General features: G+C 36.8%; 2 protein-coding genes and 1 non-coding gene across 7 annotated transcripts; all 3 read left to right on the forward strand.

Annotated features, from left to right (window-relative positions):
• The first annotated feature begins 449 nt into the window (after window positions 1-449).
• Window positions 450-17459, forward strand: cul5a (cullin 5a). Of its 4 annotated transcripts, XM_065281422.1 has the most exons (21): window positions 450-578; window positions 1837-1946; window positions 2036-2135; window positions 2962-3138; window positions 3222-3363; window positions 3501-3545; window positions 3644-3789; window positions 3916-3996; window positions 4240-4333; window positions 5814-5944; window positions 6116-6223; window positions 8230-8294; window positions 9076-9159; window positions 9258-9390; window positions 9499-9630; window positions 9730-9853; window positions 9955-10130; window positions 10887-11048; window positions 12905-13023; window positions 13105-13228; window positions 13318-17459. In XM_065281422.1, the coding sequence occupies exons 1-21, from the start codon at window positions 561-563 to the stop codon at window positions 13510-13512; spliced, it is 2466 nt and encodes an 821-aa protein (XP_065137494.1). In that variant the 5' UTR covers window positions 450-560; the 3' UTR covers window positions 13513-17459. The 4 variants fall into 4 exon arrangements, with proteins under 4 accessions (XP_065137494.1, XP_065137496.1, XP_065137495.1 ...); XM_065281424.1 differs by lacking the exon at window positions 9076-9159; XM_065281423.1 differs by lacking the exon at window positions 3501-3545.
• Window positions 17460-18405: 946 nt separating this feature from the next.
• Window positions 18406-18492, forward strand: trnastop-uca (transfer RNA opal suppressor (anticodon UCA)). Its single transcript has one exon. It is a non-coding gene; the product is annotated as a tRNA-Sec (tRNA).
• Window positions 18493-18838: 346 nt separating this feature from the next.
• Window positions 18839-21083, forward strand: mrpl28 (mitochondrial ribosomal protein L28). Of its 2 annotated transcripts, none has more exons than XM_065281449.2 (6): window positions 18839-18977; window positions 19289-19600; window positions 19761-19913; window positions 20141-20275; window positions 20366-20455; window positions 20869-21083. In XM_065281449.2, exons 2-6 carry the CDS (start codon window positions 19313-19315, stop codon window positions 20962-20964), a joined length of 762 nt encoding a protein of 253 aa, XP_065137521.1. In that variant the 5' UTR covers window positions 18839-18977; window positions 19289-19312; the 3' UTR covers window positions 20965-21083. The 2 variants fall into 2 exon arrangements, with proteins under 2 accessions (XP_065137521.1, XP_065137522.1); XM_065281450.2 differs by having other exon boundaries at window positions 20369-20455.
• Window positions 21084-22673: the final 1590 nt, after the last annotated feature.

Consider the following 22673-nt stretch of genomic DNA (forward strand, 5'->3'; position numbering starts at 1 on the left):
TAGGACCTCCTTAGAAAACAGAAAATATGACTTGGCACCTTGAAATTTACATTTGTGTAAAAAAATTGAGTAAAATAAATAAACCATGTGTCTATATATTTTCATACGCGCTGCGCGGACCGATCAGCCTATGACATCGAAGTACCGCGATGCTTTCGACTCACCATCGCGGTAATTTGATGTCATACGCCGATCGGTGTGCGCAGTCCGTGTGAAGTCAAGCAGACCTATAAACATTCGCGCACACACCATGTGATAAACCCTTTAAGGATTTCTCTCAACTGTCTGCCTATGTTTAGTCATGTATCTGTTCCATTAATGCTACTGCCAATTTTTTTTTAAATAAACGAGCAAAGATTTGACATTACATCTTAAGGGGTAGAATGGTGCAGAATTGCACTTAATCGTTACATAAACATTTAAACAATACAATTACAGTCCCACCACATGCACATTCACGTTTCAACATCGACTGCGTGTGACCTAATCCCGCACACTGCGTTCTAAACCGAAGTCTCGCGAGAGGTTCGTGAGAGGGGATAAGTTAAGGAAACACGGCGATGTCTAATTTGTTAAAGGTAAGAGATGTTTAAGCTCTTTGTCTCCAGATTTTTCCTAAGCATTTAAAAGTTCGCCTCTATGACTGATTATATTTTTTCATTTGCTGGATTGTTACGTGCATTTCCACTGAGCTTATTAGCTGTGTTGTTGACTGTCTTTAGCTAGCAGGCTCTGTGCTAGCTGAGATTCATAAAGCCAATAACAACAACACTGCTGGACTGCATACAGACTAGTTTAAATCATTATGCACTTCACAGGGCGTTGACCATCACTGTTGTGTTGATTATGAGTAACGTTATATATCCTTAAAGACTTTTGCTCCTGTTGACAGTTAGCACTTATGTTGCTAGCTTGGCCACTGGTTAAATGACACTGATTGTAATAACTGTATGCTAATGTTCTAATATGTTTGTCACGTGCTGTTATTTTCCTACCTTGCCATATGTCATGTTTCCAGAGTTAGACATGGTATACGCATTTTATCAAGCGAAATAAGTGGTCAGTGCATATGAATAATGCACTAACGTTAGACCAATGACACTTGTGTCATAGTGCGAGAGTTTGTTTAAATAATGCTAAAATGATGGTTGTATCATAAAATCTAAAAAACTGAATATTAAATTAACATAGGTGTGTTACAATGCACCTTTGATGCCCAGGTAATCTGTTCACTAGGTTTTCAAACACATACAGTCTAGATAAAATATATATTTTTGCTGTTGGTTGAGAAGTACATACCTGAAAGTAATAAATGCTTAGGGTCTTTAACATGCAAACATAACACTTTTCAAAAATATGAATACTTAAACAAATCATGCACTACATTTTTTTAATTTAAGTAAGTCTAGACAACATTTTGGGGCATCACGGTGGATGTTCAAATAAGGCTTTATGCCCTGAAATGCTGTAGGCAGCATAAGTTATTAGGAACACCATCAGTTTGGTACAGTATTTAAACTCACTTATCTGCAGTTTTGAATATGTGCTATAGCTTGCAAATAACTTATCTATTCGTCTTTATGTTCTAGACACACAAATGTCTTAGAAAAATATAAAATATTTCTTTGGATTTTATAGACCGCCTTTGAAACACAGGTACAAGTAATTGCAGATTTGTTATTTGCTATAGGTTGTTACTACTACATTTGTTCAGTGCTTGAAAAAGTGCCAATTGTCTGAGTCCAGTTCGCCATAATATCTCTGTTTTCTTTGCATTGTATGTAAATAAAAATATTTGTACTGACTGTATTCTCCCAAATGTCCTTTTCTTTTTAGAACAAGGGGTCCCTCCAGTTTGAGGACAAGTGGGATCTTATGCGCCCCATTGTCCTCAAGTTGCTTCGCCAAGAATCTGTAACTAAGCAGCAGTGGTTCGATCTTTTCTCGTAAGGCCCGTCAAATCTTTTAATATCCTAAACCTAAAACGAAGCCTGACCATTCAAGCCCACCTTCTGTTCTTTTCTCATTGCCACAGAGATGTTCATGCTGTTTGTCTATGGGATGACAAAGGACCAGCAAAGATCCATCAGGCCCTCAAAGAGGACATCTTAGATTTTATTAAGCAAGCCCAAGCGGTAAGATTTGTCCTGAATTTAAGCAAACTACCGTATGGTTCTTTATAAATACTCATATCACAAATACTCGTATTCCTTATTCAACACCACCCAGATGGAGATTAAAGGGGCCATGGCATAAAAATCTGACTTTTTCCATGTTTAAGTGCTATGATTGGGTCCCCAGTGCTTCAATCAACCTAGAAAATGTGAAAAAGATCAACCCAGTAACTTAGTTTTGGTAAACCATTCTCTACAAGCACATGAAAAAATAGGTCGTTGAAATTTGGCTCTCCTTATGATGTCATAAGGAGCTCTTATTATAATAATACCACCCAACCACAGCACTGCCATTTAGTGCAGAGAAAAGCACAATTGAGTTTTAATTGCAACAAACCACCATCATTGTGATCAGTGTTTGAATTTTATCTGCTCATTTGCATTTTAAAGGACACACCCAAAACGACACATTTTTGCACACACCTACAAAGTGGCAATTTTAACATGCTATAATAAATTATTGATATGGTATTTTGAGCTAAAACTTTATTTGGGACACCAAAGATTTATTTGACATCTTAAAAAATCTTGTGCCATGGCCCCTTTAAGTATAGTGATGAGACTGCTTATTCAGGCTGCTTTACTTATGTTATGTAAATGTGTCACTTAATAAAATAATAACTATATATGTTGCTATTAGACATTTAAGTCACCTTCTCCTCACTCATCCTTTTGGGTTTTTGGGAAAGGACCATCTGACTGTACAGTACATGATCCCATAGTTAAAACAAGCCTGCTGATGTTTTCTAATTCTTGATCATTGTCGGTCTAACCCAATGTTGTTTAGCGAGTGCTCAGTCATCAAGATGACACAGCGCTCCTTAAGGCTTACATCGTGGAGTGGAGGAAGTTCTTCACGCAGTGTGACATTCTGCCCAAACCGTTCTGCCAGCTGGAGATCACCTTGATGGGCAAACAGGGCAGCAACAAGAAGTCCAATGTTGAGGACAGCATTGTTCGGAAGGTGAGCATGACGCGTTTCTGCAAACTTTTCCTTGATGTGATTGGAAGTCGTTCTGAACTGTTCTGTTTTTGGTCGTTCCTCAGCTGATGCTGGACACTTGGAATGAATCCATCTTCTCCAACATCAAGAATAGACTGCAAGATAGCGCAATGAAGTTGGTCCATGCTGAACGACTAGGAGAGGCGTTTGACTCTCAATTGGTCATTGGGGTCCGAGAGTCTTATGGTGAGAGAGAACCAAAAAAACATACAATCAAATGATAACTGACTTCTGTTTCATGTCTGGTTGAGTCAAAGAGCTTTGAATTTTGTTAGTGAGGTGAAAAAAATCGATTCACTGATGCATAACAATTCTTTCTAAAGACACAGAACAGAGAATGAAAGCCACAGAGCCGCCACTGTTACTAGGTTATTGTATCTGCATATATTTTCATTGGTCGTTAAAATGCATTGTGAATCATTTTGCAATCGAAGCATGTTAAGAATCTGTTTGATCTCTTCCTCAGTGAACCTGTGCTCCAATCCTGACGATAAGCTGCAGATCTACAGGGATAACTTTGAGAAAGCCTACCTAGACTCCACTGAGAGGTTCTACAGAACCCAGGCACCATCATATCTGCAACAGAATGGAGTACAAAACTACATGAAATATGTACGCTCCTCAAAAGATATATGTGGTTGACCAAAGCAGGATAAACTCCAATTTAGGCACAAATCAGTAATGTACAGTTAAGGGCAGATTTGCTTAAATTACACCTGATTTTGTCTCTGTCAACAGGCAGACGCTAAGTTAAGAGAGGAGGAGAAACGTGCACTACGGTATTTAGAGACACGGCGTGAATGTAACTCTGTACAAGCAGTGAGTATATGAATTAACTACTTTAAAAAGTCTTAGGCCACCATCACCAGCTTTGTTGTTTTAGCTAAGTTTTTAAGAATTAATTTTTATATAATTAATTATATATGATCACTATACAATTGCAAAAACAACAAATTCAATGGTAGCATGGTTGCCTAAGACTTGCACAGGATATTATTTGTTTAGTTACAGTAATTTATTGTCTACTAGAGTCTGAAATGTTGGATTGTTTTGTTTGTCCAGCTTATGGAGTGTTGTGTGAATGCACTGGTGACGTCCTTTAAAGAAACAATCTTGGCCGAATGTCCAGGCATGATCAAACGAAACGAGACAGACAGTAAGTTCAACGTCTAACATTTTTGTTATTTATTCATTTTTCTGCCAGTCAAGTAAAGCTTTTGTATGTAGGCCTCTGTGCACAGGTCATGTTGGAACAGAGAAAGACTTTTTCTACTGTAAATTAGAATTTTTGCCGTTTGTTAGTAATGTGTGTAGCTGCATTAATCAAAAGATGTCATCCACTGGAAATGCACCGATATTCTGTGTTTGTGTGTGTGTTGTTTTTTTATAAAGTTATTGGCCGATTCAAACCTATTTATGTAACCCCTAATAATGCACCTTATATCTTTTTGCTGTAATTTACAATATATTTCTTTCTGACAAAATATATTTTGAACAGATTTTGTTTTGTGTTGGCAAATATTTTTTCTGTTTCTATCTTTGTATTTTAACTAAATAGAATTTAGAAAGTAATTAGTAATAAGTAATAACTTACCCAACACTGATCTCTAGTGTCCACAAACATTGGCCATATAGTGTATCAGGCATATCAACACTTATGACAATTGAACGTGGTTTGTCAAAGTGACCTGCTTAACTCTTTCACCACCAGCTTTTTTTTAAAAAGTTGCCAGCCAGCGCCAGCGTTTTTCATGATTTTCACCAAAGTTTAATGCCTTCCAGAAAATGTTCTTCTTCAAATATATAAACATACAATATACCAAATGAAAGAACAGACCTGTTGCTTTCAAACAAATAAAACCGTTTCATCCTACCTTCAGTGGTTCTTTTGCAATCAGCTTTTGAATATGGGTAGGTTTCTGCAAAAACACCACATTTTGAGCAAAAAGCAGAGATAATTTAATTTTTTGTGACGGACTTTTCATAGAGATCCCATTCAGAGCGATCTTTAAAACAGACACGGACATGCAGCCGCTTGCCATAGGGCAATACTTCCGGGTTTAAAAAGTTACGGAAAGTAACACCTGGTGGATAATAGATATCTCGTCAATGGGGGGGAAAGAGTTAAAAGCCGCCACACACTAAAAGAGTATCGGACCGAATTTTGGTCGTTTTTCCCTATTACGACAATCCTTAGTAAAGTCCTGATTCGTACGCATGCTATACATTATCACGTGGAACTAAACAAAACCCAATCAGAAAGCGAGCTGATGAATGATGAAACAAGAACAACCACAGTCATGGTGCAGCAGGCACAGTCCGAAGTGAGATGGACATCAGAGATGTAAAAAGCTAAATGTAATATCACGTTTGACCGCGAGAAACATTGCAAGATTTCCTGTTCACAGTCGAGACTCGTGTTGTTTGTGAAGGGAATCTGATGGTGTGTGGTGTGCTGTCATGACCACAGCAGCAGTCTGACACTACAGAAACAAAATTGTTAAGTCATCGATTTTGATGTTGTCATGTTTATGGTCTCTCACATTTTCAGAACTTTTTTGATAAGTTTAACATAATGATATCCACATTATCTCTACATAACACTTCTTGGCACTGTGTGACCACCTGCTCCACAGAGCTGCACCTCATGTTCTCACTGATGGATAAAGTGCCCAACGGGATCGAGCCCATGCTGAAAGATCTAGAGGAGCACATCATCAGTGCAGGCCTGGCAGACATGGTGGCGGCCGCTGAGACCATCACAACTGTGAGCATTATACTCACATAAAAAATAATTTAGAAATCATCTTCACCAAGTAACCAATCACTGCTTGAGGCTATATCTTTGATCTTCGCTTTAGCAGCATAGATCTTGAACCACAAGGCCACCAGTTTGCCCAACTGGTTTTAAAGTTGTTGTTAATGTGCTTCTCCGCAGGACTCAGAGAAGTATGTGGAGCAGCTTCTGACGCTATTCAATCGCTTTAGTAGATTAGTGAAGGAGGCATTCCAGGATGATCCGCGATTCCTGACGGCCAGAGACAAAGTAAGTGTGCTGTCAGCCTACATTCATTTGGGTATGGTTGGTCTTATTAAGCCAGGCTAAGTGAGTAGATCAAACCCAAGATGGTTGACAAAGATCTGATGACACATCAGTATAAGAGAAGGTTGTATTATAAACTCTCTTGATTTCACTGAATGTAAAAAATTGAGGTATTTTACCTTTGAATGAATCAAACCTCATTTAAGTTGTTTATTTTTTCTTACACACCTAGGTCCCATTTTCAGTAAGGAGGTTCAAACAACTCTGAGTTAAAGCTTGAAATTTAGTTTTTGGTTTCAGAACAGCTGTTAAGCAACTCTGAGTAAAATGACTTTGAGTTAAGTGCGCGTACAACCACTATGAAAAGCCACAATCAATATGATTACGATTTGCCATCGCAACAGCACGTATAAAAAAGGTCCAGATACTTTCCACAAGTAAAACAGGAGTTGCTGCTGCAAGTGTACAGCAATTACAAGCATATATTTTAAAGAAACGAGTTGCTGAGGGAAATTGCTGCAATAGTCAATGCATAAGTTACATAGTTACATTTTTCAGCACTGTTCAAATATCAGAGGTAAATAAACTGACAACTGTACGTTATTCAACCTTATATACATTTTCATGCAGATGCAATCCCACAGACAAAAAGAACATGACAGCAACTAAAAGTGAAATTAGGCATTAGAGGCTACCTGACTTTACAAATGTTTGACATTAATTAAAGAAAAGTACACTAAGCTGGTATTCAAAGCTGGTATTTAAAAGAATTGTTATAATTGTATGTAATGTAAAGGCAACTGTTCGGATGTAAAAGCATGCCTACAAAGGCTGATAGTAGTCACGTAAGGGTGAGTATTGATATATCTTAAATGACTGCAAAGAAAAATACTGCTTAAATAAATGCACATGGATATGACAAAAATCTACTCTGGGACTCAAAGTCCTCCATAACTGTACAAATCCCCCTACAAATTAATACAACACCATCATCTACAGGATCATCTATAAAACGAAATGACATTTTAGTCACTTAGACTGTCTCTGCACCTAAATATATCAAATTGGCTTTACAAGTCATTTCAATTTACTATTTCAAATTTTAAGTATACATTTTTGTGTACTAAATAAAATAGTATGTTAAAATGACTTGCACTGCCAATTAGATCAAACTTAAAGACAGCTTAAACATTTTGCGGTTGTACATAATAAAATGTGCACAATGAATGAATGTACTGAATTACTTATCAAGATATTTTAACACAGCTACTGCTATAGAAACTGCTAGAATAAAACCTGCTCCCGACCAAGTTAGGTTCACAGAGTAAGTTGGAAACAGTAAAAGTTACCTCTCCTTCTGAAACACGCTTGACTTACCGGTAACCCGCTTTCTCGGGTTTAACATACCTCCCATTCTGAAACAAAAAACTAAGTGCTTTCCTCATTTCATGGTTAAAGGAAAACACCACAGTTTTTCAATATTTTACCATGTTCTTGACTCAAATAAGAAAATAAGAACTATATTGTATGGCGGAAGAGAACTTAGTTTGCAGCACTTCGACCTCGGGTGCAGTAATATTGACAGAAGTTGGAGCAAGAGGGGGAGTAGTCAGGAGTGATGATGTTACTGTGCGCCGAGGTCGAAGTGCTGCAAACTAAGTGCTCTTCCGCCATACAATATAGTTCTTATTTTTTATTTGCTTAAAAAATCGCCACAATTTATTTTGTGCCATGGAAAACATGGAAGTGTTTGGTGGCTTCTTAATTCATCCCTGTTTGGATCCTAAGGAAAGAATGGGTCTAGGCTAAATGCTAACCCATTCACGACGTGCTGTACAAAGATTAAAAGTGCACGCATTGAAAAAAGATATATATTCTTTCGTCTAAGTTGAGGTAAGAACACAGTAATATATTGAAAAACTGTGGTGTTTTCCTTTAACATACTCAGAGATTTCACTAAACCTCCTTGTTGTTTAATACAGAAACATAATGGTTTTCATTACTTTTAGGCCTACAAAGCGGTTGTGAATGATGCAACAATATTTAAGTTGGAGCTGCCATTGAAGCAGAAAGGGTAAGTGATGATTTCTTTCTTGGCTTTTGTTTAAGGTCACTTTTTTGTGTGATGCACTATACATTGTTATTTTTCTCTGATGAAGATTGCTGTGGTTCTCAAATGTTTTTCTGGAGATTTTTTTTTAAGGAATAGATGACCCAAAAATTCTGTCATTACCCTTAATTCAAACTCAAATGGTTTTTCAAAGTGGCGCACCAATGAGGATGTTTTGCAGATCTAAACTCTCTTCCATGCAGTGAAAGTGGATGGTGACCTTCCTACTGAAGGTCTGCAAACCATGGCAGCCTTGAATGGCCAAGAACCGCCCAAGCGGCCATAAACAACCAATAACGTTTAGCTTTGTACAGCATATTTAGGGGCATGGAGATGTTGCAACCCATCATTCACGAATGTCTCTTAAATTTATAACAACAATAGCAAAAATGTAAAATATCTTGCATACTTTTAAACATGCAGCGTTTATTCGATCTTGATTTAGCATGTTGTCACCGATGTAAACATGACAGCTTTCTTCTTCGATCAGACGGCTATGTGTTGTTTTCGGAAAGCTTTGTGTTGTTAAAGATCGCAACACGCACATCTCCCAGAAATCCTGTATATTTCAACCAATCAGAGGAAGACTTTGAAATCTGCTGAAGTGTTTCCAGAAAAGTGTTTTGTATGCATCAGAGGTTCATCCAAGGGGCTAACAAACTTCATTTAGGACAAAAGAGCACTTTAAAAGTATCATAAAACCATGATTTATGCACTATATTCTAATATTTCACTAAAATGTAAGGTGTGGACCGAAAGCCTTACTGAATGGAAAAGAGCACCTGGACATTCTGCTACAAACAACTCCTACTGTTCTCCAGCAAACAAAGTAAAGCTATACAGTATTACACAAGGGTTGGAAAGTGGAAACACAATTTTAATTTTCAGCTGAATTATTTTAATGCCTTTGAATATATCTGCATGCAGGGTGGGCCTTAAAACACAGCCAGAGTCAAAGTGTCCCGAGCTGCTAGCCAACTATTGTGACATGCTGCTAAGAAAGACGCCACTGAGCAAAAAACTGACCTCAGAGGAGATCGAGCTCAAGCTGAAAGAAGTGGTGAGGGGCTTTTGTTTTACTGTTCCTCAAGTATCTGATAAATAAAAATACATTTTTATCAATGTCCTAAAAAAAACATGTGTGTCAACGCTTTTGTTTTTCTTGTAGTTGCTTGTGCTAAAATATGTTCAGAATAAGGATGTCTTCATGAGGTACCACAAAGCCCATTTGACGAGGCGTCTGATTCTGGACATATCAGCAGACAGTGAGATTGAAGAGAATATGGTTGAGTGGCTCAGGGTAAGATCAGAAGATATGATAAAATGACTGCACCTCTGTCTGGTTCATATAAAAAATTATTTTTAAATACTTTATCTACTTTAATCCGTCTTGCTTCAGGAAGTCGGTATGCCTGCAGACTATGTTAACAAGCTCGCCAGGATGTTTCAGGACATCAAAGTGTCAGAAGATCTCAACCAGGTTTTCAAGGAGATGCACAAACACAACAAATTGGCTTTACCAGGTGATTTATAAGCATAGTTTGATCTGTCTGTGTGTTTTATAGTTTTATAATGTGAAGATATTAAAGTATAGAGTTTCATTTGATGCTTTTTTGTGTGCCAGCTGACTCTGTGAACATAAAGATTTTGAACGCTGGAGCGTGGTCACGCAGCTCAGAGAAAGTCTTCGTGTCTCTGCCCACTGAACTAGAAGACCTCATCCCTGAGGTGGAAGACTTCTACAAGAAGAACCACAGTGGCCGCAAACTTCACTGGCACCATCTCATGTCCAATGGCATTGTATGGTTGTTTGGCAAAATGCTTTTTTATTAAAATACAAACAGAAAATACAGGAAATGTGTACACAAATGTAAAACTACCAAACAAAATGGCTAGTTCTGAACAAACTCAGTTGCTGCGTCCCAAACCGCCTACCTTCATACTATATAGTAGGTGAAAACAGTAGGTGAGTAAAACGTCCGAACTCATAGTATTTGAAAAACAGTAAGGTGAAAAGTTCCCAGATGATCTACTACTACCGGCAAGATACTAAAGTGTTTATTCGATGGACACTTTACTATCCCGTGAGCCCCGAGAGGAGCCATCCAACGAAGAAGGAGAGACGTTGTTTTATTTAGAAATCTCTGAAAGCAGTAACTTGGCTCTATTCAACTGTAAATACATACAGTATACTTCATCTAATTCAGTACCTACTGTCACAGTATGCAATTTTGGATGCAGGTAAGATGTTAGTGTGACCTCTCTTGGCACTAAGCACATCTTCAGTCATTAGATTAACATTAGGATTTTATTTCATTTAGGTTTAGGAGATCATCCAGGGATCAAACTAAATACCCTTAAACTTTGGTTTACAATTTTATTCAGTTTTTATTTCAGCAGTGCATACAAATTTTCTGTGTTTACTGGTTGTATAGATACTGGAAAATAATAAAATATGATCACAATACCATTGGAATGACAACTAATCTAATGGTACCGTTTATTTTGGTTAGTTAATTGCAAACCCTTAATTGGTTGTACGGTCTTCTCTTGTAGATCACTTTCAAGAATGAAGTAGGGCAGTATGATCTGGAGGTCACAACCTTTCAGTTGGCGGTACTTTTTGCCTGGAACCAAAGACCCCGGGAGAAGATCAGCTTTGAGAATCTGAAACTTGCCACAGAGCTGCCTGATGCTGAACTGAGACGAACCCTCTGGGTAAGATCACGATCGGAGGTCAAAAACCAATGCAGGTTTTGTTTGGCTACATACAGTAATGTGCCAGTCTTTTCTTATTTATACATACATTTGAAGTTCTCGCGAAAACTTTCCTCCTTATTCACAATACGTGCACACTACGCACTTGAATTTGTTCTTATGTTAGTGAATTTGGAGAGTTTCCATAGAAAATTTTAGAGCAGTTTGTCACTGAAGCAAAAGAGCTCGAATAGAAATCCATGATCAAATTTATTATCAGTAATGTTCTGTTTTGCTTTACATTTTCGATTTGGGAGGTTTTGCTGTTGGTGGAGGAAGCCAGATGTGCTTTGTGTCCACTGGAGTAACATTAGTACTAAAAGTATGGGATGTGAAAAGACATTTCACCAGAGACGCGCATCTGTATCTAAAATGAAACACACAGGAGATCAAGTGATTGACATTTGAACTTCTCATTACATTACGTTACGGCATTAAGCAGATGCTTTCATATACAGAGATTTAAAAAGTTAGGAAGCAAAGGGTTAAGATTTGTCATTATGTGCATCTTCTATATGTCTAGAAATTATAGTTAGGTTACATATTAATAATATACTGTATATAATACATAATAGTATAGATCAGTGTTTCTCAACCAGGTGGCCGTGCCCACAGGGGGGACTTAACAAATCTTCAAGGGGGCCTCAAGATGACTTAAAATGATTCAAAATAAGACAAAACAAGAATTAAAATAAGCTAAGATCAACCAAAATCTTTCTTATTGTTTGGTTATTTTTGTTACAAATATGCATCTGCCTAGTCTCTCTTATATTTGTACTTGTTTGGGGGGCTTCACTTGTTGTGGACAATAGGGGGGGTTTGAAGACATAAAGGTTAAAGACATAAAGAACAACTGGTATAGATAATGTATATAACAATATATATAATATAGAAAATAATACAAAATAAAATACAGTACTGTACAAAAGTCTTAGGCCACAATTAGATTTGTTGTTTATGCAATTGTGATCATATATATTTATTTCTCAGTCTCTTTATTAGAATACAACTAGAAAATACAGGAAATGTGTATGTAGTATTAAAAACAGTATAAAAGTATAAGCTGAAGTGTCAAGTATGTAGGGTAAACTCCCCTTCCACTTGAGCAATAGCAGGCAGCTGCAGGATCTCTTAAACCTAAATAAAATAAAATCCTAATTTCTAATTCTAATGGAATGACTTCAGGACTTCCTCAAAAAAAGCTCAAGATGTGTTTCGTGCCAAGAGAGGTCACACTAAATACTGACTGATGCCTGAGGAAGACATTTAGTTCTGAAAATTTAAACATATTTCCTGTATTTTCTGTTTGTATCTTAAAAAAAAGTGAAAAATAAATATGGATGGACATTAAATCTTTGCTAAAACAACAAAGCAGATGATGGTCGCCTAAGACCTTTGCATAGTACTGTATAAAAAGGTACATTTGAAATATTATTATATACATTATAATTATAACCTAGTATTTGATTATAGTGTATGTGATTATTGCATACATGTGAAACTAGTTGCTCTTGAAATTTTGATAATTTTGAAAATTTTTGTTGAATCATAATTTTTCTGTTAAAATGTACTTAGAGCTTACGCATGCTTAGTGAATGAGACCCATTGTTTTTGTCTTTTGTTGTAGTGCGTCAGTAGGAAATAGATATTTTTTGCCATAAAAATCAAGTGAGTGGTCCTAGTGGCCCACTTAGGGTCTGATCTAACCGTCAGTCAGTCAGTCAGTCTGGGATTACTTGATAAGAAAATAATAGGTCAAAACCTGTTGCCCCATCTTCAAAATGCTTGTTTTAAAATCTTGAATCTTTTTTCTACAGTCTCTTGTTGCCTTCCCAAAGCTCAAACGCCAGGTGCTGACATATGAACCTCAAGTGAGCTCTCCCAAAGACTTCACAGACAGTACATTGTTTTTCGTTAACCAGGAATTCTCTCTTATGTAAGTACCTATGTTGCTTTTCTAAAATGACAAACATTCACTATTTTTACAGAAATAATCATTAATTTCGTCCTTTCACAGAAAAAACTCCAAGGTTCAGAAGAGGGGGAAGATAAACCTGATTGGTCGATTGCAGCTGACGACTGAGCGAATGAGAGAAGAAGAGAACGAAGGCATCGTCCAGCTTAGAATATTAAGAACGCAGGTATGAAACTCAAAAAAAATAGACAACGCAACAATATCATTAATGCAGATTCTCTTGTCTTTATCCCACGACATTGTGATGTTTTTCAGGAGGCCATCATTCAGATCATGAAAATGCGTAAGAAGATCACAAACGCTCAGCTGCAAACCGAGCTGGTGGAGATCCTGAAGAACATGTTTCTTCCTCAGAAGAAGATGATCAAAGAACAGATCGAGTGGCTCATCGAGCACAAGTACATCAAGAGAGACGAGACGGACATTAACACCTTCATCTACATGGCGTAACTTCGAAACGACTCCGCAGATGATTCGCCGCCGTTTTGGGGATGACGTACTTTTCGCAGGACCAGCAGCAGCGGCGGAGGGATAGTGATGTCTTGAAGATACTGCTTGGGCTGCTGGTCTTCCAGCGTAGTGATGACACCAGAAAAGTTCATTTAAAAAATAAATAAATAAATCCCTGCCTTACCTTACAGCGAAGACACGAGATGAGGATAGGAGATTTAAAAAAAAATATGAATAAAGACAAAGGATTATATTTTTGCCATTGGTAGTCAGTATGCATGGTGGGCGGTTTGCCTTTATTTGTGCACATCTCCAGCAGCATGCCGCCAGTGGGAATGTCACATTCATCTGAGGACTTGTTTGTGTGTGCTGTGCTAGAGTGTTTTTCCCTCCTGAATCCTCCGCGTGGATCTCGTCACCCCGCCCGTCCTCGGCGCACAGCCTGGCTGAGAGCCGCCACGCCCGCTACTGCCGTGCGCACCGTCGCCTAGGGATCCACTAGGGAGCATGGCCTGGGATGTAGGACCAGCATTAGCACTTTTCACAATATCTGCCTAGTTTATCAGCATGGCTTTGTTTTAACATTATTTTCGGGTTGTTTTTCTTGTCTTTGGGTTTTATTTGAATTTGTTGTTGTTTCATCAGAGTGATGAGTTTCGAACACTTCAGGCTACCAAGCAAACATTTCTGCACCTATCCTTAGGCTACAAGAAATTCAAACACAAATTGGGCTTAAGCTTTATTAATGCCAGGATTTGTACTGTAAGACGTCCTGGCATCTAAAAAAGCTTTCAGAAATTCAGGGTCCGCCGGCTCACGCGGCGGTTTCGGATACGTTTTCGCAAGTGTTTGTTACGTAAGAAGTCTACACCTAGTCAGGAAGGTTTGCTAATATTTCTTTCATTTCACGCAAAGCCAGATGGAGACGGGCAGTGTGTTTTCTTTTTTGCTCCATTGATGCTGACTGATTTATTTCAGGGCTGTTTTCTTGTAAGGGCCCTGTAATCAAGAGGGGGCCACTTAAGTCTTCTCATTGTAGGGCCCGAAATCAAAAAATCCATCAAAAGTTTGTCACTGCCACTTGAGTTTTATAGACAACTCTCGCCCCATTATTGTTGAGTCTGCTCAACATCTAAAGCACAGGGGTATTGGCAAGCATCGCTCCAACCTTAGGTAAAGTGGGACAGGAGACTAATTTAAGAGTAGATCGTTCTGCCTTCATTTGTGGCTCGCGGCCCTCGCTAATTACATTTTGCCAAAGCAAAACACAGGAGTGCTGATCTAAAAATGAAATAAAGTGGATAATGTATTAATTTTTTCTCCTTAACCTGGTTTTGATGAATTCATGTGATCTCAAATTCTTTGCCACTTTAATTTTACATTCTATTAAAGGGATAGTTAACCCAAAAATGAAGTTCTGTCATCAGTTACCCTCATGTTGTTCAAAACCTGTATCAATTTTGTCCAATGTTTGTAACCAAACATTGGGGCACCATTGACTTCCATTGTATTTTCCTACTTTAGAAGTCAATCGTGCTCCTGGTTCCTGCTTAATTTTAAAGATCACTGAAAAAAATGATTCATTCAATTGACTCAATTTTTTAAGGTAAGTGGTTGCATTCAATTTATTTAAGCTACATTTGAACAAAAAAAATTAGAAAGACAAAACAAAACAAAAAACTTTTGTTTAAATGTACCTTAAATAAATTGATTGCAACCACTTACCTTAAAAGAATTTAGTAAATTGAATGAAACATTTTTTCACTTTTGTTTAGCAGAACAAAGACATGTATACAGGTTTGAAACAACTTTGTGGTGAGTATCTGATGACATAATTTTCATTTTTGGGTAAACCATTTAATTCATATTTTTAAAGCCACCTTTAGTCGACAACCTTCTCAATAAAACTTTTTTGACGTTTCTTCTATTAAATGACTAGATGCAGTCACCACATTTGAAGAAAAACTTGTGCAACTATTTAATAAACATTGATATTTTGTTTATTATAATAAATAAATGCAGTGTCCCACATATGTATCACGGTTATTATTTTGTATGAGTACTAAAAGCTACAGTATTAGTTTCTTATGGGCATGTTTAGGATATTGGCAGCCTCTGGTCAGTGAGTTTGATATACAATGAGAATTACTAATGGCATTATTGAATATAGGCGAACGTGCATAACTTAAAACTTTTTGTGTCACATTATATACAATCAGTCTTTTATTATGTGTAATAAAAAAATATCCAAACGAAATATGAGACAAATAAGTTTCTGAGGACGACAACATAACCTCCCAATAAAATATGTGCCACTGATGATTAAATGAAGTGTCTGCAGAATAGCTGTCCATCTCCACTAATGCTTTTCTTGTCAGGCATTTAAATTGAACTTGTTTGATTTTTGCGTGGTCGAGTGTAAATACCAGAAAGATTCCCATTGATTGTAGTGTGAAGGCGTTGTTTATTCTACCCAGATGTACAACAGTATTTGAAAACATTGTGTTATTTGAGTGTCCACTTTATTTATTTATAAGCTGAACATGTTTGTGAGGGTGAAGAGAGAGAGTGTGTATTTGTGCGTGTGTGTGTGTGTGTGTGTGTGCGTGCACAGGCTGCTGCCATTTTCTGTTACGTTTATGCATCTACATTTTTGAAATTTAAAATCATTGTTACTGTATGTTTTCCTGTATCAGTTTTTCTAGGTAATCACATTTTTTAGGACAAGCACTATCACATTTATCAATCACAGAGGACATTTCTTTGTGCTTGTTGTCTTCTGGGACTAAATTATGATTTTTTTAAATGATGTCAAATGCAGTGTATAGTCCCAAAAACTGAAGTTTCAGTTTTTTTGAAGTGAAAGAGGATGAAATTAAATAAATTTTGTGTCTAAATTTGTGTGAATGACCTTAATTGGAAATGTTATGTGAAATTTACAAATGTACTCTTTTTTTTTTCCATGCATTTCCATTTTTTGATGCACAAGTTTCAGTAATTGGAGTCTATGTGCATAATATTTAGTGATACAATGCAATAAGTGATCGGGAAAGTTTATCAAAGACCATTTTTGATCTGTTAATGCAGCTTTCTCTAATAAATGTTCAATTCTGAATGCGTATTCATATGAACACATTATTACGATTATTGTGTCCCACTAAAAGGGTGTCATTTCTATTTTGAGGTTAGTAATTTGTCCGTGATGTTTTATTTTTAAGATGAAATTAATTGAGAGTCACATTATAGATAAAATGGATTCTCTAATCATTTCTAATGCTGTTTCAATACTGTAGTAATAATGTGTCTTGTGATTTCCTAACACTGACTGTCCCACTTTATCACATAGCATTTTTTTCTGTGCCCCCCTTCTGTCTTCCATCTTCGTATGAGTTTTCAAAACTTCATTCAAACTTTCTATAAACACAACTGAACATTTGTGTATCTTAAAAACATCTCTTAATCGGTTTATTCAGAATTAATACTTTAGCCAGATATGTTAAAATTGCATTTGTAATCAGTATTTATATTCACAGAGTGACTCTAAAAATCTCTGTATTCATTTGTATGAGATTAAATATTAAACTGATCATTTCGTTATGCGGTTCAATGGGAAACTGAACACACAAACTTGAGTGGCCTGCAATGTGACGCACAGCTTTTGTGACAAGCAAAATGATCTGTAATCCTGAGAGGGTGACTTACAATTGCCTGCTTTCAAGATTTCTTGCCTGGAGCCAACAGCTTCAAGAATATTTGAAATGTATCTCTGAAATGTCTAAGGTGTGCCACTGTCCGGGATCTACCGGTAGATAAAGGTTAAACAGATGCTGTTCTTGGAGTTAAGTTGGAGTGAGCCATGTGTACTGCTATCTTATTGGGATTCTATTTGTTTGTTGAGTTGCAATATTTATTTACTGGCAAAATAAAAATGACTTAAAGGAGGCTGATATTTGTATTGTGTCCATTGATTGTTGAAAATTAAATATTGATCTTAATCTTATCTCTGCATGGTATTCTTATCAAATGTATCATGACATGATATAATGTGAGTTAAAGATATATACATGCAATTATAACTGCATTACTAGTACATCTTATATGCATATAATGAAATGCAAGAAATATCATTCAGAACTACAGACATTCGTACATTTTAGGATGTTTAGTAATAGTAATATTGAAATGATGGTCAAATAATTATTAAATGTGATTCAAGAGACAAAGGGAATACATTATATAATATTAAACAAATTAAATAACGTAAATAGGAAAATAAATAACTATTTAATGTTTGATTTTAATATCTCAACTGCACAACCACTGTCTGGCTAGAAGAAATACTTTTTTTTACATAAGAGTAATATTATAAAGTATACATTTATAACTTTTATTAATGCTATAAGAGTTTAAAAATAATATCCCATCTCACATGCACATAACCACATAACTTACTTGCATACACAGGCTACGTGTGTAGCTTAGCAGGTTACTATTCATAATGTATGGGTTTAATTTACCGGGAATATGGTTGTAAATAAGTTACAAACTCATAATACTGTAAACCAATCATTATACACAACGTTAAAATATAAAGTCTGATTGAGAAAAGAAATAAAGGAGGAAACAGGGAACCCCGCCCACGTTTGAACTATTGGTTTAAACCAATGAGCAGTAAGTAATTTGCATTTGTCAGCACATCGCACTTTATGTAGGATTTTTCCAAAATCTACTACTCTTTCAAACAATATACTGTCGTATAATGTCCGATCAATGAATTTGTTATAGACTAATGAAAACAAGCTTGTAATTACATGCTCACATATTACTCACCATTGATGAAACACATATCAAAATAAGGAGCTTTATATTGACTCATCTCTGACGTTTATAAATGCCCGGATGAACCTCGGTGGTCCGGGGTGCAGGCTTCAAACCTGTAGCTGCTTAGCGGCAGAGTGGTTCAATTCCACCTTTCGGGCGAAACATTACTTATTTTCTGTGGATTTGCGACTTATACGTTTTCGTGAAGGAGTTAACAATTATTTTTTGTGAATTTATTGCTGACCGCATAACATGCGAATAAAAACAATCGCAAAAGCGTAGCTCTACTAGAAAATCATTGCGTTTGCAGCTCAAAGGTCATGTGTTGTTCCGCAAACCGACATGACATCATAGTACAGCGAGAGCGATTAGAAAGCTATGCTTTCAAGTCGCTCTCACGGTAATTTTATGTCATTTAAGCGATCAGTCTGCGCAGCAAGGCATGAAGGCGAACAGTGCAACCAGCCAATCAACGTTGTAAACAACGCATTGAACCAATCGCAGCGTTCAATCGTAATACGTTCAAATGACGTATTATGCCCTTGGTTAGCGTTAGAACGCATGCCTTGCTGTTATGTTATCAGGTTAATATTATTAATGTAAGATTAAATTAAATGTTCTTGGATCGCGTCATTCTCTTGTAGGTACGTCAAAATGTTTACGTATTTTGTATTTGCTTTACAGGCCCATGTTCTTGTTATATTTACATTTTAGCCTGTAGCTTGCTAGCTTCCAGTTCCCATCACATAAACTATCACGTGTTTAAAATGACTTCTTATCAACAGTTGTTTATTACAAAATTCTTTTATGTATTTTTATGTTTTTAATAATGGGCTGTTTAATGACATTTTGACACGTGATCAATGCTCATTTTAATTACGGTATTAATATTTAGTATTTGATCCATTAATTATTGTTTAACTCTATTGTTTCTCACTCTTCCCTTCTTTCCAAGGATTTGTCTGTTGTATTAAGCAGAATGCCTTTACACAAATACCCCCCAAAAATATGGGAGGCACTGAAATTGCAGAAAGGCATCTATGCCCGTCTGCCCCAGCATTACCTCCGCTCTCTGCAGGACGCAACCCCTCCTACTGCTGTACACTGGAAACCTCTGGGTGTTAAATACAGACTTGATCCTAAAACTGGACAACGTGAGCGAGTGCAGGATGTGCCCATCCCAATTTATTATCCACCAGAATCACAGGACGGACTCTGGGGTGGAGAAGGCTGGATTTCCGGCTTTAGATACGCCAAAAATGACAAGGTAAGCTACCTGTGTATGAAATCAAAGAGTAATGTTGCATTTGGGTTGGTAAAACATGTCTGTTTACCTTTTAGTATTGTGTTGAATATAAGAATTACATAACTAGCTTTGCCAGAAATTGTATTATGTATATTACTGATTATGGATCATTTGTTGGCAGCTTTCTACTAGATTGCGGAAAACCTGGAAGCCACAGCTGTTTAACAGAGAGCTGTACAGTGAGATCCTTGACCAAAAGTTTAATGTAACAGTAACATCTCGAACGCTTGACCTTATTGATGCAGCTTATGGATTTGACTTCTATATTCTTAAGGTAAGAAATCTATACAATTACGTATTTTGCAACTGGTATTTTGGTTTTATATATAAATCATTAAACACATAGTATTTCTGATTCTCTTGTTTTATATTAGAATGATTTAAGGTCATTGTTTGGACTTTTCACCTTTTATTTGTTCACTTTGTACACAAAGAATTTACCCATAAGCACACAGACACTAAATTTACTCAAGTTAGCGGCACAATTTCCTTTATATTCAGACCCCCAAGCAAGATCTGAACTCCAAATTTGGCATGGATCTAAAACGCGCTATGCTTTTACGGCTGGCGCGCAAAGAGACGGATCTTTACCCCGATGATCCATCCCGGCGGGAGAAGATATACAACCGTTACAAGGTGAGAAGAGAATATGCTTTTTGTCGTTCATGTGTTTCGTTCAAGTGAAATCTGCATTGTAATAGTTTCTTTATTTTCTGTTCTTGTAAGCAGACGTTTGAGATCCCAGCGGAGGAGGCTGAATGGGTGGGCTTGAGTCTAGAAGAGGCTGTGGAGAAGCAAAGACTATTAGAAAAGAAGGTGATGTATTGTGTTGGATTGTTAGTTCACTACGTACACACCAAACGTTGGCCATCGCGTTACTCGCTCTAGATTACTCGTGGGATTTAACTTCGTGTCATGCCAATTTTTCGCTCGAGTTGAATATTTTCAACTTGGGCGAAGACGCGTTTGAGGTGAATAGTGCATTTTTTTTGCGGCAAACACGCAGCCCATATTGCGTCATTCGCATCACCCCATGCGAGGACACGTCTTTGCATTGACTTTGTATGTAATCTGCTCGTGCAAACCATTGAACTCGCGTCTGATGTGAACCCACAGTAACGCGATGCCCCGCGTTTGGTGTGTACGTGGTGTGAACCATTGCTTTAGTACGTTCAAGTAGACTTTCACCAGGGCATACACTAAATATTTCTTGATTTTCTGTGTGTCAGGATCCAGAGCCTCTCTACAGTGGTTTGGTGGAAAAGCTTGTGAATGAATTTGCCCTTAAGAAGCTGTCTGAGCCTCAGATCGTGGAGAGAAAGTGAAGACTTTTCAACTGTTAAATATACCTAATGTATTTATTTTGTATTAAAGGGATAGTTCACTTTAAAATGAAAATTCTGTCATCATTTACTCAACCTCACGTTGTTCTAAACCTGTATGAATTTCTTTTTTCTGATGAACACAAAAGAAGATATTTTAGAAATGATGGTAAACACACAGCAGTAAGTGACCATAGACTTCCATAGTAGGAAAAAATATTTTGGAAGTATTGTGATAAATGATGATGAAAATATTTTGAAAAAAATGATGGTAAGCACACAGTTGACGATACCCATTAAATTCCATCATATTTTTTTATTCCTACTATGGAAGTCAATGGTCACTTACTGCTGTGTGTTTACCATCATTTCTCAAAATATCTTCTTGTGTGTTCATCAGAAAAAAGAAATTCATACAGGTTTAGAACAACATGAGGATGAAAAAATGATGATGACAGAATTTTCATTTTAAAGTGCACTATCCCTGTTACATCTGCAACAACAACAACATGCTTGTGTTCTGTATATATTTCATTTTTACTTAATAAATTCATCCAGAGATATGAATTTGTCAACTGGACTGGAATACCTTTAGTTTAGTTTGATTTCAGAAAGACATTACTCTTACTGTAGATTGCAGTAAACACTGTATGCTTCACACCTGTATAATGGTAAATGAGAGCTTAATGGTTAGAGAGTCGCAGTTGTAACCCGAAGGTTGCCAGTTTGAGACGTACGACCAGCTGGTTGAGACTGAGGTGCCATTGAGCAAGGCCTCTTTCCCCCAATTGTTCCCCGGGCAATGCAGTAATACGTGCATGTTCAATGCTTACTGGGTGGTTTAAATGCTGAGGTCACATTTCGAGTATAGGCTACCATACTTGACATTCACTAAATAAAAAATATGCAATAAACAACTGCATGCATCTGATATGCATTTCTGATATACAGTGCACAGGATTAAAGAGTACACCCCCTTTGAAAATAAAAAAATTTCTCCATTTGTTTTATTAAACATTTATTTTTATTAACAGAAGAGAGAAAGTCACTGACCACCTTTAGAATACAAAAAATAACTCATTTAAATCAAATGAAAAATGCATGGTGGTGGCAGTGCTCTTCTGTGGGCTTGCATGAGTGCTGCAGGTGTCGGAGAGTTGAATTTTATAGATGGCATCATGAATACACAGATGTACTGTGAAATATTTAAAGAGAAAATGCTACCATCAATCTGTGCCGTTGGTCACCGGGCAATCTTTTAACATGCTTGTGACCCAAAACACACATCTAAGGTCACTAATTCATTTTAGAAGCACAGGGTAAAAGAGATTCACAGGTTGAGGTATTGGGAGTTCTAAAAAGACAAGCAGAACGTCAATTTCCATCGAGCATCTATGATCTGAAAGAGGTCATTGTTCAAGAATGGAGAATTAAAGATGCAACTGTATGTTGTCAACTTGTTTATTCAATGTCTAGAAGAATTAGTGCGGTTTTAAAAAAAAGAATGGAGGCCATACAAAATATTAGATTGGTTTTTTTAAAGAATTTTTGTAGGGTGTACTCATTTTTGCATCACCTCATTTGATTTAAATGTGTTATTATTCCTATCCTAAAGATGGTGACTTTCACTCTTATGTTAAGAAACATAGAATATTAATAAAACTGGTGTGTAAAAATACAGCAAATTGGTCTCAAATTGACTAACAAATGGA

The sequence above is a fragment of the Paramisgurnus dabryanus genome, chromosome 8 (assembly GCF_030506205.2).
Source record: "Paramisgurnus dabryanus chromosome 8, PD_genome_1.1, whole genome shotgun sequence".
Lineage (NCBI taxonomy): Eukaryota > Metazoa > Chordata > Actinopteri > Cypriniformes > Cobitidae > Paramisgurnus > Paramisgurnus dabryanus.

What these genes read in the sequence shown, in the direction of transcription:
- cul5a (XM_065281422.1), top strand. An exon ending in TACAAAACTACATGAAATAT is followed by an intron (nt 3,790 to 3,915) that starts GTACGCTCCTCA and finishes CTCTGTCAACAG; the next exon opens with GCAGACGCTAAGTTAAGAGA. An exon ending in ACTGTTCTCCAGCAAACAAA is followed by an intron (nt 9,160 to 9,257) that starts GTAAAGCTATAC and finishes ATCTGCATGCAG; the next exon opens with GGTGGGCCTTAAAACACAGC.
- mrpl28 (XM_065281449.2), top strand. Translation starts at nt 19,313, where the DNA reads ATGCCTTTACACAAATACCCCCCAAAAATATGGGAGGCACTGAAATTG. An exon ending in GATACGCCAAAAATGACAAG is followed by an intron (nt 19,601 to 19,760) that starts GTAAGCTACCTG and finishes ATTTGTTGGCAG; the next exon opens with CTTTCTACTAGATTGCGGAA. An exon ending in TTGACTTCTATATTCTTAAG is followed by an intron (nt 19,914 to 20,140) that starts GTAAGAAATCTA and finishes CTTTATATTCAG; the next exon opens with ACCCCCAAGCAAGATCTGAA.